This window comes from Lithobates pipiens, unplaced genomic scaffold (genome assembly GCF_037356315.1).
Source record: "Lithobates pipiens isolate NorthernLeopardFrog02 unplaced genomic scaffold, aLitPip1_a1.2 Scaffold_8, whole genome shotgun sequence".
In the NCBI taxonomy this organism is placed as follows: Eukaryota; Metazoa; Chordata; class Amphibia; order Anura; family Ranidae; genus Lithobates; species Lithobates pipiens.
The window spans coordinates 656411918-656426207 of NW_027507903.1; the positions used below are offsets into that span (position 1 = coordinate 656411918).

General features: G+C 44.1%; 1 protein-coding gene across 1 annotated transcript in view; it reads left to right on the forward strand.

The window, feature by feature from the left end:
• The window catches only part of LOC143961741 (asialoglycoprotein receptor 1-like), a 100917-nt gene extending 87303 nt beyond the window's left edge, over positions 1–13614 (forward strand). The window contains exons 9-12 of the mRNA XM_077471080.1: positions 45–113; positions 1440–1591; positions 9978–10084; positions 12703–13614. Coding sequence (XP_077327206.1) covers positions 45–113; positions 1440–1591; positions 9978–10084; positions 12703–12850 — 476 coding nt within the window. The 3' untranslated portion in view covers positions 12851–13614. The remainder of the gene's footprint in view (positions 1–44; positions 114–1439; positions 1592–9977; positions 10085–12702) is intronic.
• Positions 13615–14290: the final 676 nt, after the last annotated feature.

Below are 14290 nucleotides of genomic sequence, written 5' to 3' on the forward strand. Positions count from 1 at the left end.
TATGAAAGGAGGCCAGCTCTCTCCTAACATTTTGTGTATTTCAGCTTCTTTTTCCAGCGACATTCAGAGGATTTTGGGATTTATGGGGAAATTGGCAGAAGAGCTCCAGAAAAGTAAGTTTATCTTAAATTATTTCATCCAAAAATATTCCAAGGGTCCACAATACATCTACTGATGGCCGCACCTTTGTAAGTCCAGATAAAGATTAAAACCTCAATAAGTTATACTAGAGTTATAATTGTACGTTTTACATCACAAAAAGGATCAGAAAAAAATTCCAAAAATATTTCACCTCAAAATGATATGTGGAGCCCTGTATCAGGGGGGTTGTGTGGGGTGATCCTCACCTTGGAACAAGTCCATCCCAATGCTGTAATTCCAGTGTAAAGGGAAGCTGAGCCTCCTCTAAGTGGGAGTTCCAGTTACTTTCCTGGGTTCTTAAAGAGACCCTGTTATCAATTTAAAAAATGCAGGTAAAAAAACTCACCAAAAAAAAGCATTGTAAATATTTTGTTGCAGTGTTTTTCTGTTCCACAAACTTTTTTTTTTTATTTACTGCCCCCCCCCCCCCACAGCCCCCTGACTTCTTGCATGGTACAGGCAGAGGTAGAGGAACGAGGTTGACGTGTTTCACACGATTTAAGTGCTTTGTCAAAACCAAAATCATGTGAAACGTCTCAACCTCGTTCCTCTACCCATCCAGTGGTATTATGATGCTTTAATAAACTGATTGAACCGATGCATTTGTGTGGGTGTGCAGCCTATCCGATTCTTTTGGTCTACATGGTGCGCAGCTCACATCGTCTCTCTCCGTCTCTCTCTCTCTGTCTCTCTCTCTCTCTCTCTCACTCTCTCTCTCTCTCTCTCTCTCTCTCTCACCCTCTCTCTCACCTCTCTCTCTCTCTGTCTCTCTCTCTCTCTCTGTCTCTCTCTCTCTCTCTGTCTCTCTCTCTCTCTCTGTCTCTCTCTCTCTCTCTCTCACCCCCCTCTCTTTTGCTCAGACCCCCTCTCATGAATCTCCATGTTGGCACTTTGCAACACAAAACCAACTTTATTATTTCAGTTTGGGCACTCCGGCTCAAAAAAAAGGTTCACCGTCACTGATCTAGGACGTTTACAAAGTAATATTTTATGCCGTACTTATATGTTTTTAAATCTTTGTATGATGTTGTACTAATAAAAATATTACATCATTTTAAATCAATGTGTTGCGATAATAAGTGTCCTTTAAAATCCCATTAAGGGAAATTTACATATTTTTTTTAGTGATAAAGGGATGTTGGCATGTAGTAGAGTACCCCCATTGCCCCCACAAAATGTATGTCTGCATGCTGTGCCTGATCCCCTTTTATTATAATTTTACCATCTTGGCTAAACTGTACGGCTATAACCATAACAATCCAGCGTCACCCACCTAATCCTCTTTCCTGCTCCCTCAGGCTCCTCTAATCCATTATGCAGTGAGGGATGGAGACACTATGGACTCAGCTGTTACTACTTGTCTTCAGACAAAAAAACATGGAACGACACCAATGAAGACTGCGAGAGCAAGGGGGCCCACCTGGTGGTCATTAATGGCGAGGGAGAGCTGGTATGCACAGATATACACTTCCTATTGTATTAGTCCCACTGTCTGATCACATCACTGCCAGCAGTATTTGATTATTATGCTCCCAGCCTCACCCTGGGAAGAGATTGTCCAGTTTAGACATGTGCAATTCTTTTCATTCCAAACTCGTTTTTTTAACAAATTTTTACAAATTCATTAATTCAGAATTTCCATATTTCCGAATTTTTCAATTTGTGAAATTTCTGAATTTCCGGATTTCAAAATTTCCGAAATTTACGAATTTCCGAAATTTAGAATTTCCGAAATGTAGAATTTCCGAAATGTAGAATTTCCGAAATTTAGAATTTCCAAAAAATTTATAATTTCTGAATTTCCAAATTTCCAATTTTTGGATTTCTGAATTTAGAATTTTCAGATTTCCTGAATTTCCGATTTTCGGATTTTCGGATTTCCGAATTTAGAATTTTAGGATTTCTGAATTTCAGATTTCTGAATTTTGGATTTTTGAATTTCCGAATTTCTGTTTCTCGGATTTCCGAACTTTCGAATTTTGGATTTCTAAATTTCGGATTTTCGGAATTCCGGATTTTTCGGAAATTCGGAAATTCAAAAATCAGTAAAAAAGAAAGAAAATCTGTTTAATTCTAAATAATAACTAACTATTAAATTATAGGTATTGGAATTTCCTTTCGAATTTGTCTGTTAGTGAATGTAACAAATCCAAATTTATCCGAAGTTACGAATTAAATTATCTAAAAATGTTCATACATATTTGACTTGTTATGTCTAAACACTAGGGATGAGCCGACCACCCCCCCCCACCCGGTTCGGTTGGCACCAGAACCTGCGAACAGACCTAAAATTTGTGTGAACTTTAGAACCCTATTAAAGTCTATGGGACTCGAACGTTCACAATCTAAAGTGCTAATTTTAAAGACTAACATGCAAGTTATTGTCCTAAAAAGGGTTTGGGGACCCGGGTCCTATCAATGCAAAAAAAACCTTTTAAAAACGGCAGTTTTTTCAGGAGCAGTGATTTTAATAATCATTAAAGTGAAACAATAAAAGTGTAATATTCCTTTAAATGTTATACCTGGGGGAGTGTGTATAGTATGCCTGTGAAGGGGCGCATGTTTCCCGTGCTTAGAACTGTCCCTGCACAAAGTGTCATTTCTGCAGGAAAAAAAGTAATTTAAAATCACTCGCGGCTATAATGAATTGTCGGCTCCCCGTAATACAGAGAACACTCATTGAAAGTCATTGATAAAAAAAAAACAAAAAAAAACATGCGTGGGGTCCCTCCAAATTTAATTACCAGGCCCTTCAGGTCTGGTATGGATTTTAAGGGGAACTCCACGCCAAATTAAAAAAAAATTGGCGTGGAGTTCTCCCCAAAAATCCATACCAGACCCTTTATCCGAACACGCAACCTGGCAGGTCGCAGGAAAAGAGGTGGGGGACGAGAGATCACCCCCCCCGAACCGTACCAGGCCACATGCCCTCAACATTGGGAGGATGCTTTGGGGGTCACAGACCCCTTAAAGCACCTTGTCCCCAAGTTGATGAGGACAAGGGCCTCATTCCCACAACCCTGGCTGGTGGTTGTGGGCAGGGCCGCTGTTAGAAATCACGGGGCCCCATACAGCGTACCTGACAGGGCCCCTTGGCCCCACCCACAACCCCACACCTGGCTCCGCCCCTGACCCCATGCTGTAACGAAATCTGGGGGAAAGGTGGCAGGAGCTGAAACATGTAAGATGTTCCAAAAGGTGAACCTTTAAAGTGGTGTTACGCCCCCCCAAAAAATAAACATTAAAAGCCAGAAGCTACACATACTGCAGCTGCTGGCTTTTAATAAATGGACACTTACCTGTCCTGGAGTCCAACAATGTCGACACCCGCAGCAGATGTTTCCATCAGCTGTTGGGTGCTCCACCACCATTGTGGGTAAGGGAACCCGGCAGTGTAGCCTTTCAGCTTCACGCCGGAAACCCTACTGCACATGCGCGAGACCACGCTTCTCTCCCCTTTTGGCCCAGGGGCCATGGGAGGAGGAGGGAGCCCCATGGTGACATCACAGCTCTGTGGCAGGGAATCCTGGAAGTGGAAAAGAATAGCTGATACCTTACCCCCCCATTTCCCCCTCAAAAGGTGCCAATTGTGGCACTGGAGGGGGGAGGAATAAGATGAGCAGAAGTTCCACTTTTGGGTGGAACTCCGCTTTAATAACCATTATTATAAGTCAATTCATATCTGGACTCCTGTAGACCTACATGGGGCTTTCAATCATTCCACATCAGTGGCAGGTGGTGCTCAAAATTTATGAGGGGGCGCAAACAAACTGAAAATCATATGAACATCATATGCAGCTGTACCCATCAATTGCCGCCACTGTGCCATCATATGCAGTTACTGTACCCATCAATTTCCGCCACTGTGCCATCAAATATAGCTACTGTGCCATCAATTGCTGCTACTGTGTCATCAATTGCCACTACTGTGCCATCAATTGCCGCTACTGTGCCATCAAACTTAGCTACTGTGCCCATCAAACTTAGCTACTGTGCCCTCAAACTTAGCTACTGTGCCATCAAACTTAGCTACTGTGCCATCAAACTTAGCTACCGTGCAATCAAACGCAGCCACTGTGCCCATCATACACAGCTACTGTACCCATTGGTCCACAGGAAAAACTGACAGGCAGACCTGATTGCAAGGCTTGGGTGAAAAAAATCTTAAAGGGGAGTGATTTGGGGGTAGTAAAAATGCATCTTGGCTGCGTGTTTTTACTGTCCCTTCCCCCCATCACATGTGTAAAGCAGCATCTCACCATGTGCTCATGGTCATTATGATGATCAAAGCACAGCAGGTGCTCTATGGCTCTGTCAGTGTAACATGACTGTGTGGTGCTGACTTTCTTATGGCTGTGATCTGTTATATAGTGTGTAACACACAGTACAGCCATATATTAAGAAAGTCACCACCACACAGCATGTTACACTGACAGAGCCATAGAGAACCTTCTGTGCCCTGATCATCATAATGACCATGAGCACACAATGGGGAGTCAGGGGACTAAGCCTCAGCCTGTGTGATGTGTGATGTGTGTCAGTGTGTGTGATGTGATGTGTGTAGGGGAATTGCTTGCCTGTGGGACCAGGTAGATTACTCTCTCTTTCAGCCTCTTTCAGCCTCTCCTTCAGGCTGCAGCAGCCCGGCACTTATTGAGAGAAGGGAGCCGCATTATAATTGAATCCATCCACCCAGGAAAGCATACCGTGAGCACAAGGTACACAGATGCAGAGCAGGGATTGTATGCCTCCACCTGAAAATGGAGAAAAAGTCCCTCTTCTTCTCTCACCTCCTGGGCCCCTCTATTAACCTGATGGGGCCCAGAAAGGTACTATATACCTTGCCAATCAAGTAGAAGCAGGTTAATAAAGTTATTTAGCAAATTGTTTTTTTTAGCTAGAAATCTGCTCGGACCCCCCCTGCTGGCTGGGCCTGGTACAACAGGGCTGGTTGTACTGCCCTATCAGCGGCCCTGGTTGTGGGGGTCTGCGGGCGGGGGGGTTATCAGAATCTGGAATCCCCCTTTAACAAGGGGACCCCCATTTCCCGGCCCCCCCCCTTTTGAATTGGTAAGGGGTACAAAATTACCCCTACCTGTCAGGTCACCTAGAGCCCAGGTGACAGATGCACATCATAGGGTTTAGGAGTGCACCGCAAGGTTGTGGACCCTACGGCTGACTGCTGCGGACGGGGGTCAAGGTGATAGGAAGGCAGGGCTGCCAGAACACCAAGATGGATCCCACCGGGTTAGAGCGTAATATTCCCTGGGGTGCGGAGTCTAAGAGCCAGCAGGTGTTCACCAGAGCCTCGAGTGGTGAGGATGGACTTGGCTGCAACTGGCTCCAGGTCGCGACCCCCAGCTCACACCCACAGTAGGCAACAGGAGGATAGGGATGGTGAGGGACAAAGCCAAGGTCGGGGCCACAAGCAGACAAGAATAGTCGGGGACACGCCAAAAGGTCAGGATCACAGGCAAACAGGGATAGTCAAGGACACGCCAAAGTCGGCAACGGAAAACAGTAGAAGAGCACACGGCAGGTAACAGGAAGCTAACACACAAAGGTTGATCAGCAGGATTGGCTTGTAGTGCACAGGTTAATATTTAGTTGTCTGATAGGAGCTAGGGTGGAGCCATGCCAGAGGATGGATTATAAAAGTAGTCAGGTGAGGGTCAGGTCAGGTGAGGGTCAGCTGGTCTCTAGCAATGAACACATGGAGACAGGTAAGCAGACGAACTCTATTGCATAACCATGACACTACCATTTCACAAAGAAAGTGTAAAATAATGTTAAAAAAGACAAACACACTTTTGAAAAAGTCCTTTATTAAAAATAAAAAAAAATGAAAAAAAGATTCCAGCGGTGGTAATCCAGGGTTCTAAGCACGGGAAACGTGCGCCCCTTTACAGGCATACTATACACACCCCCCAGGTACGGCCGTTTTTAAAACTTTTTTTGCATTGATCCATGTCCCCTGGAGCAGGACCCGGGTCCCCAAATGCTTTTCAGGACAGTAACTTGCATATTAGCCTTTAAAATTATCACTTTAGATTTTGAACGTTCGAGTCCCATAGACTTTAATAGGGTTCTAAAGTTCACATGAAGTCTGTTCACAGTTTCTGGTGCGAACCGAACCGGGGGGGGGGGGGGGGGTGTTCGGCTCATCCTTAGTGGGGCAGTAGATCTCTACTACACACAGGGTTCGTTCTGACGAACGTACGTTGATCCTGTGTGCGTATACGTGAACCTCAGGAAGCCACAGTGCAGAGGTCAAACACATTTTGACACTTCCATTTTATATGAAAAAAAATGCACGAAAAAACGATACATTGATGTTCACAAACGATTTATTGTTCGAAAATCGTTACTTACCTGATGGCGTGATCGTTTGCTCCCACGAACGTATGTTCGTCTTTCGAAAGCCCACTCAGCCGATTTTTGGTATAGTGTATGGCCAGCATTAGTCCGTAATTCAATATTGAATTGACAAACCCTTTGCAGCTTCAACTCTTCTGGGAATGCTGGCCACAAGGTTTAGGAGGCTATGGGAATGTTTGACCATTCTTCTAGAAGCACATTTGTGAGGTCAGGCACTGATGTTGGATGAGAAAGCTTGACTTGCAGTCTCCGATGTCCAGAAGGTTTTGAAGTGTGTCTATGGGAATGTTTGACCATTCTTCCAGAGCATTTGTGAGGTCGGGCACTGTTGTTGGATGAGAAGGTCTGTTTTGCATTCTCCACTCTATTTCATCCGAAAGATGTTCTATCGGGTTGAGGTCAGGACTCTGCGTAGGCCAGTAAAGTTCCTCCACCCCAAACTCGCTCACCCATGTGTTTATGGACCTTGTTTTGTGAACTGGTGTGCAGTCATGTTAGAACAGAAAGGGGCCATCCCCAAAATGTTCCCACAAAGTTTGGAATTGTCCAAAATGTCTTGGTATGCTGACGCCTTAAGAGTTCCCTTCACTGGAACAAACGGGCCAAGCCCCACACCATAATCCTCACTCCACCAAATAATTTGGACCAGTGCACAAAGGAAGGTCCATGAAGACATTGGAGATGGGGGCCGGGCGCATTGATTAGGGGGGCGGTGCCCCTGTACCCCTAATGGATCGGCCGCCACTGCAATCCAGTGCTCCTCATCTCTTTTAGTGTTACAATGACGACTTGATGGAGGTTCTGGTTCCTTCCCAGTATATTAAAAAGTAGAAAGAAAAGGTTTTGGATGGAGTTCTAGCCAGGCCACTGGCATGTTTAGGAGGTCAGCAAGGAAAACCTACATTCTTCTCTAATTATAGGTTTCCTTTAGGGAAAAAAAAACAACTTTCTTATGGATATCCTTCTGGCTTCATGGTTCAAGTATTACCAATACACCTGAGTAATAAAAAAAACCTCTTTATTCCATGAATGGGAAATGATCTCTGAATGGAGGATAAGTGGATGATTGTTAGGTCTGCCCCATCCATTCATAGTTGGTGTTCCATTCATAGAAGCTGTAGTATAGCTTCTATGAATAGATGAATTGAGCAGCTGGGTGGAAAAGGAGGCCATAGTCAATGAATGCCTTTAATTGTGTTAGAGTCTACCATGGGGGATGGGGGGCATGAATGGTGGTGGTCGCACAAAGTGGTGGCACAGCATTGAAACTTTCACTATCGTGGCACGTTTGTGACTCTTGGACTCGTTTGTTTATATTATTTATTTACTGTTCATTTCATTTAAGCGCAACAAACTTGTTCACCTGATTGTATTTCAAGCAGAAGCAGATAACAGGGAACAGGACAAATCACAGAACACTGTAGATGAGACAGCACTGATCCTGGGTACTGATCCAGCTTAAATAGCCCATTTGGCGCCCTTACCTGTCCCGAGATGCTCCGCGCACATGTGTGCACGCACGCACATATTTGTTGAAATTCCGGACATGCACATATACGTTCGTGCATTACCACGCACTAATGCGCCTCTTCTTCCAGATATTCGGGGAACAGGGATTTGTCTACTGCTATTATTCTGTTTTCTGGCAGAGCCTTCCTGACAGCTCCCAAACTGAACCAAAGCTCCGTGTGTCCATTCAGACATGGAGCCGTGGCCCAGCACCACCCCTCTTTCTCCTCATTGGCTGGCTGACTGCCTTTAATTGACAGCAGAGGGAGGCAATGGTGCTGCGCTGCTGTCTCAGCCAATGAGGAGGGGAGTCCTGGGCAGCAAAGACACTATTGCAACATTGTTGCATAGAATGCACCTTCTGCCTGTACAATCACTGATTTTATTATCAAATTCCTTAAAACCATAGTACCATCATTAACCACTACAATACCGGGCACTTTCACCCCCTTCCTTCCCAGCCCAATTTTCAGCTTTCAGCGCTCTAGCGCTTTCAGTGACAATTGCACGGTCATGCTACACTGTACCCAAATGAAATTGTTATCATTTTGTTCGCACAAATAGAGCTTTATTTTGGTGTTATTTATTCACGACTCCGTTTTTTTTTTTTTGCGATATAAGCGCAAAAATAGCGGAAATTTGGAAAAAAAACAATATTTTCTTTTTTCTATTTGAAAAGAAATCCAATAAAATCAAATTTTGTCATAAATTTAAGCCAAAATGGATTCTGCTACATGTTTTTGGTAAAAAAAATTTCGTTAAGTGTATAATAATTGGTTTGTGTGATCACGGACATATGTACGCAAATGATCATGTACATATGTGTGCAGGTGATCACGTACATATGTGTGCAGATAATCATTGGGACATGTGATTTTAGTGGGACATATGTGGGGGACATGTTTTTATTATTAGGGACATGTGTTTTTATTATTTGGGGACATGTATGTTTTGGGGACATATGTGTTTTGGGGACATATGTGGGTTGTGTGTTTACACTACACTGATGATCAGTGAGTAAAAAGCTGTAAAAAGCAGCCCATACTCACTGATCATCAGCCGGCTGCAGCGTTCTGCTCTCCTCTCCTCAGCGGTGACTTCCGTGTGAGGAGAGGAGAGCCGATTGCCTAGCAACCGGCTGTTTGTTTACATCACATGACGGCCGTGATTGGACACGGCCGTCATGTGATCAGGAGGGCCAATCACAGAGCCCTCCTGCCGATCTAAGATGTGCCGTGTCCGGGTGACACGAGCACATCGGGATCGCGCCGCTGCGTGAGCGCACGCGCGCGCGATCCCGCTACTCCTGAAGGACGTTCCTGAACGGCCTGTCAGGAGTAGACGGCTCCCACCCGGCCGTATATATGCATTGGCCGGGTGGGAAGTGGTTAAAATCAAGTCAACAGAATAAACTGGTCACATCAAACAGGTAGCAATTGTAAAATACTGTACAAAGAAGCATATAGACCTGACGCGTTTCACAAAAAATTGCTTCCTCTGGGTTTCACGCTTGATGATGACCTGCTGAGATATATGAAAAACACTCAACACCACAATATGAATGCAATCTACTCATTGGGGGGAGAACCTCTGGTGGGAATCTAGGATGGAAAAGGACCTGGGGGTCCTAGTAGATGATAGGCTCAGCAATGGCATGCAATGCCAAGCTGCTGCTAACAAAGCAAACAGAATATTGGCATTAAAAAGGGGATTAACTCCAGAGATAAAACGATAATTCTCCCACTCCCACCATGACGTTGCCTCCGGGGGAAGATTACATTTGTGTTGGGGTGTGACGTGTTCTCATCATTTTAGTGGATTTCCTCCCGGTTCCCCAGTTTCCTACCTAAACCCTAAAATATAAAGGTAGCCCAACTGTCATGTGACCTAATCAGCCATTGTGTGTATAATTCATCTTCTAACAACTTCTATATTTTGTCTTTCTTAAGAATTTTCTGCGTGGGATCGCAAACCAACAAACCTTGTGGATCGGTCTAACAGATGCGGATGGAACCTGGAGATGGGTGGATGGAACGCCTTATGACATAACTCCAAAGTAAGACATAGAAACCTCAAATATCGGAATCCTTCTCACATATCTCTAAGATCTGGCAAAATGATCTGAAAAGGTGGCACACCGATGGATCCTTGAGCACATTGTTAAGACTTTAATTCACTCCACCCAGTGCTGTACAATACTTTCCACCCAGAAAACAATAATGAAATGGAGTGATAAGAATCAGGGGTAGATGTGTTTTTTTAGTGAAGTCCATGCCAGGTTTAAGGGCCTGGTAGCCCACTTTTATAAAAACAGATTAATGTAAAGTCCATAAACTTTCCCAGCTCACAGCATAAACAGGCAAAAAATATTAAGCCACCTGGATCTTTCTTCAGCAGTACTTCTGCTCTTAGTAATGTGTCCCTCAGACCAACGTCTCTTCAATGCACATATCTTCAATCCCATCAATGCACACAGCTCCTCATTAAGGCACACAGCTCCTCATTAAGGCACACAGCACCTCATTAAGGCACACAGCTCCTCATTAAGGCACACAGCTCCTCATTAAGGCACACAGCTCCTCATTAAGGCACACAGAGATACTGGCTCACACCTGTCTCCTAAGGTGAAGCCCTGTCTCCAGAATGGGAGCGCACCTCCCTCCTGGCTGGAGCCCTGAAATGTTCTCAGTCCTTCACACACACCCTGCTGGTCTTCAACAAAACCCAGACACTGGGTTGGAGGTTTCTTCTCTCCCAAGGCACTTTGACATCTCCAAACGTTCAGGAATACCAAAATCCCGGGAAAGTTGTAAAAATCGTTTTCTCAGCTCAAAATCCACACTCCGGAGGCCCGCACTCTGCACATGTGTGAACCCTGTGCCGTTTTTCAATCATTTTTCCAGTGGCAGGGCCTCAGTGCATGTTTATTAATAATCTATGAGTCAGTCTTTATGAGGAACCCCTTTTGAGCAGAACATACCAGTGGGGGGCTGGGTAGAGGGACTGACTCTGTAATAAAAGGTTCCAGCGGGGTGTCGCCTCTTCTCCTGATCGATGTACTTGATTTTCACCCTCTTGCCTCTTTGTGTGAGTGAAAGGTGAGTATCCTGAAACCTGTGGATCCTATTGGAAATGCTTTCATATCCTTAAAGTGATACTAAAGTTTCATTTTTTTTCTTTAAAAATAAAAAACATGTCATACTTACCTGCCCTGTTTAATGGTTTTGCACAGAGCAGATCAGGATCCTCCTCTTCACGGGTCCCCTATCAACGTTCCTGGCCCCTTCCTCTTGTTGAGTGCACCCACAAGGGGGCAGACACAGAGGCATTGTTTATCCCCGCCCCTCTCTCTCCTCATTGGCTGACTGACTTTGATTGACAGCAGCAGGAGCCAATAGCATCATACATCTGTCTCAGGCAATGAGGAGGGAGAGTCCCAGGCAGCCAAAACACTCCTACAAAATCGCTGGTTGGAGATGGGGCTCAGGTAAGTATTAGGGGGGCTGAGGGAGGCTGCTGCACACAGAAGGCTTTTTTATCTTAATTAGGGATGGGCAGAACGCCCCCCGGTTCAGTTTTTTCTCTCCTTCCTGAGCCATGCAAGACCACATGATCTTAACTTGGAGGGATGCCATGCCAGGGAGGACCCTCTGGAAAAGCACCTAATCCTCATGTTGATGAAGATAAGGGTCTATTCCTCATGACCGTTGCCAATGGTTGTGGGGGTCTGTGTGGGGAGCTCATCAGAATTTGTAAGCCTGTTAAAAATATGGGGGCATACATATATCACCTCCCCTCAATGAGTAGGTGGTGCATATTAACTGTTTAACTGTTTTTAAAAATTAAAATACCCAAAAAAGAGCCTCTCCTTGTAAATCCATCATCAATCAGGATGCCCTACGCCTGCTGGCTTGTCAGAATTAAAAACTGGTTTGACCTCATGTACATGACTAATCCCAATGGTACTGCTTGCTGAATGACAGTTCCCTGAGCTGTCATCAGCTATATAAGGGAAGGGGAGGGCAAAGTAGTGACATCATTGACAAAATATGGCCAATGACAGTTGCTGTTACCCATGTGAGTAAGATGCCAGAGATGGTTGCTAGGGATGCAGCGGGCACCAGCGCTTGCTGCTTCTTTAGGAACCACTGACAGCAGGAAGCTGTTATATATAGAAGCTGTAGAAATACCACTTCTATAGATGATTCTCAGCTCCCAGGGCAGAGGGGACCAAACGTTTGCCCATTCTTCCAAACACTCTAACAGCCTAGGTTTAAGCCAAACTATTGGCTCATCCCTACTCCTCACATAGCCAATGTAGGAAAGAGATGAGGGAAAGAACTCCTCACATAGACCAATAGGTAAAGGAGTGAAGGAGAAGAACTTCTCACATGAAGGACCTGGAGGAGAAAACTTCACATATTCAATCAGGGAAAGAGGTGGAAGGAAGAACACATCACATAGCTAGGGGCTATGTATGAATGGGGTTGGCCACCACTGATCTAACCTTAGTAGATTGTACCATTGAATTGTAGTGTGTGGTCAATTCTCTTGCAGCCGATCACAGTTGTTGGGCTCACACCTTTTAAATCTAATTTTTTAGCATTTCTGAGGTCCCAGTTCTGCTCAGTTCCTGTATTGGTCTAAACCCTTATTGTCACTTCTGTCCTTCAGGTTCTGGGAGAAGGATCAGCCCGATGATTGGCAGGATCACGGTTTCGGAGGAGGGGAAGACTGTGCTGAGTTAAGGAGTGGATATGAATGGAATGATGGTTACTGTTTTCAAAAAATAAAGTACATCTGTGAGAAGAAGATCTTCTGATATGGACTGAAGGACACCAGAGGACACCTTATATCTTTATCTTCTGTACCTTTGTTGCTCCTCCATCATACTACAGCCATATAGAATATACTACTGTATAATAAAATGCTGCAGGATATGCTGGGACTTGTTGTTCTTCTAGAATTGACGGATCTCAGAGCGTCCAATCTGCTGTTTTTCCAACCTTTTCTTTAGTCCTGCACAGTTGTATAGGGTCTTGTATTTCACCACATGCTATGAGCGTCTCACAATGTGCATTAGAAGCTACAAAGAGTCAGATAGAGCCCTGCCTGATTTCTTGGCTGGAGGAGGTCCAGTGTCACCTAGGTCTCTTCTCTCCAGCCTGAGTGTCCCTGACCCACCATAAGTCATTCACTGAATTTCAGTTCTTTCAAACATGGAGGCTCAGCATCACATGTGGGTGTTATCTAGGGTGATCTGCATGCAAACCAGTGAGTCACCCTCCTTCTTGAGACGTACCATTTCACATGTTATCAACATGGGGGGGGGGGGGGGGTAACTTGCCAGAGGGGACAAGGTCTTTAACCAATTTGATACAGGGCACTTTCACCCCCTTCCTGCTCAGGCTGATTTTCAGCTTTCAGCGCTCTCTCATTTTCAATGACAATTGTGCGGTCATGCAATGCTGTATCTAAATGAAATTTTTATCATTTTTTTCACATAAATAAAGCTTTCTTTTGGGGGTATTTTATCCCCACTGCGTTTTCTACTTTTATCTAAATAAACAAAAAAAAGATGGAAAATTCTGGAAAATAATGTGTTTTTCTTCATTGCTGTTATAAAACTTTGCAAAGAAATAATCGTTTTTCATAAATTTAGGCCAAAATGTATTCTGCTCCATTTCTTTGGTGAAAATAACACAAATCAGTGTATATTATTTAGTCCATAGGAAAGTTATAGAGTTCACAATCACAAACTATGGCAACTATGATGGCCAATCTCGTTTCTTAAGGCCTGAAGACATCAGGACAGTACAAATACCCCCCAAATGACCCCTTTTTGAAAAGTAGACAGTCCAAGGTATTTAGTAAAAGGCATGGAAAGTTTTTTGAAGTTGTAATTTATGAAAACTTTTTGAGAAAATGAAGAAATAAAAAAAAAAAAATCACAATTTTTTTTTATTTTTACATACTACATAGAAAATTTTTGTGACCAGAACAACCCAGTGTTACCATAGTTACACTATAGTACTCTGGGAGGTGATCGGGATTTTTTTTTACACACTATGATTGCTTATAACAGTGAATATTACTGTTTTAAACAACCATTTTTTTGTAAATGAAATCTATTTATTCAGTGTTTACTATTGTGAACCGCAGTAAATGTAGGCAGGTGCAGCAGTCTATTTTCTCCTCTGCAGGTGGCGCTCCCCCCCCCCCGCAATGGCATTGCAGCTAAAGAGGAAGTCAAGAGGGACAT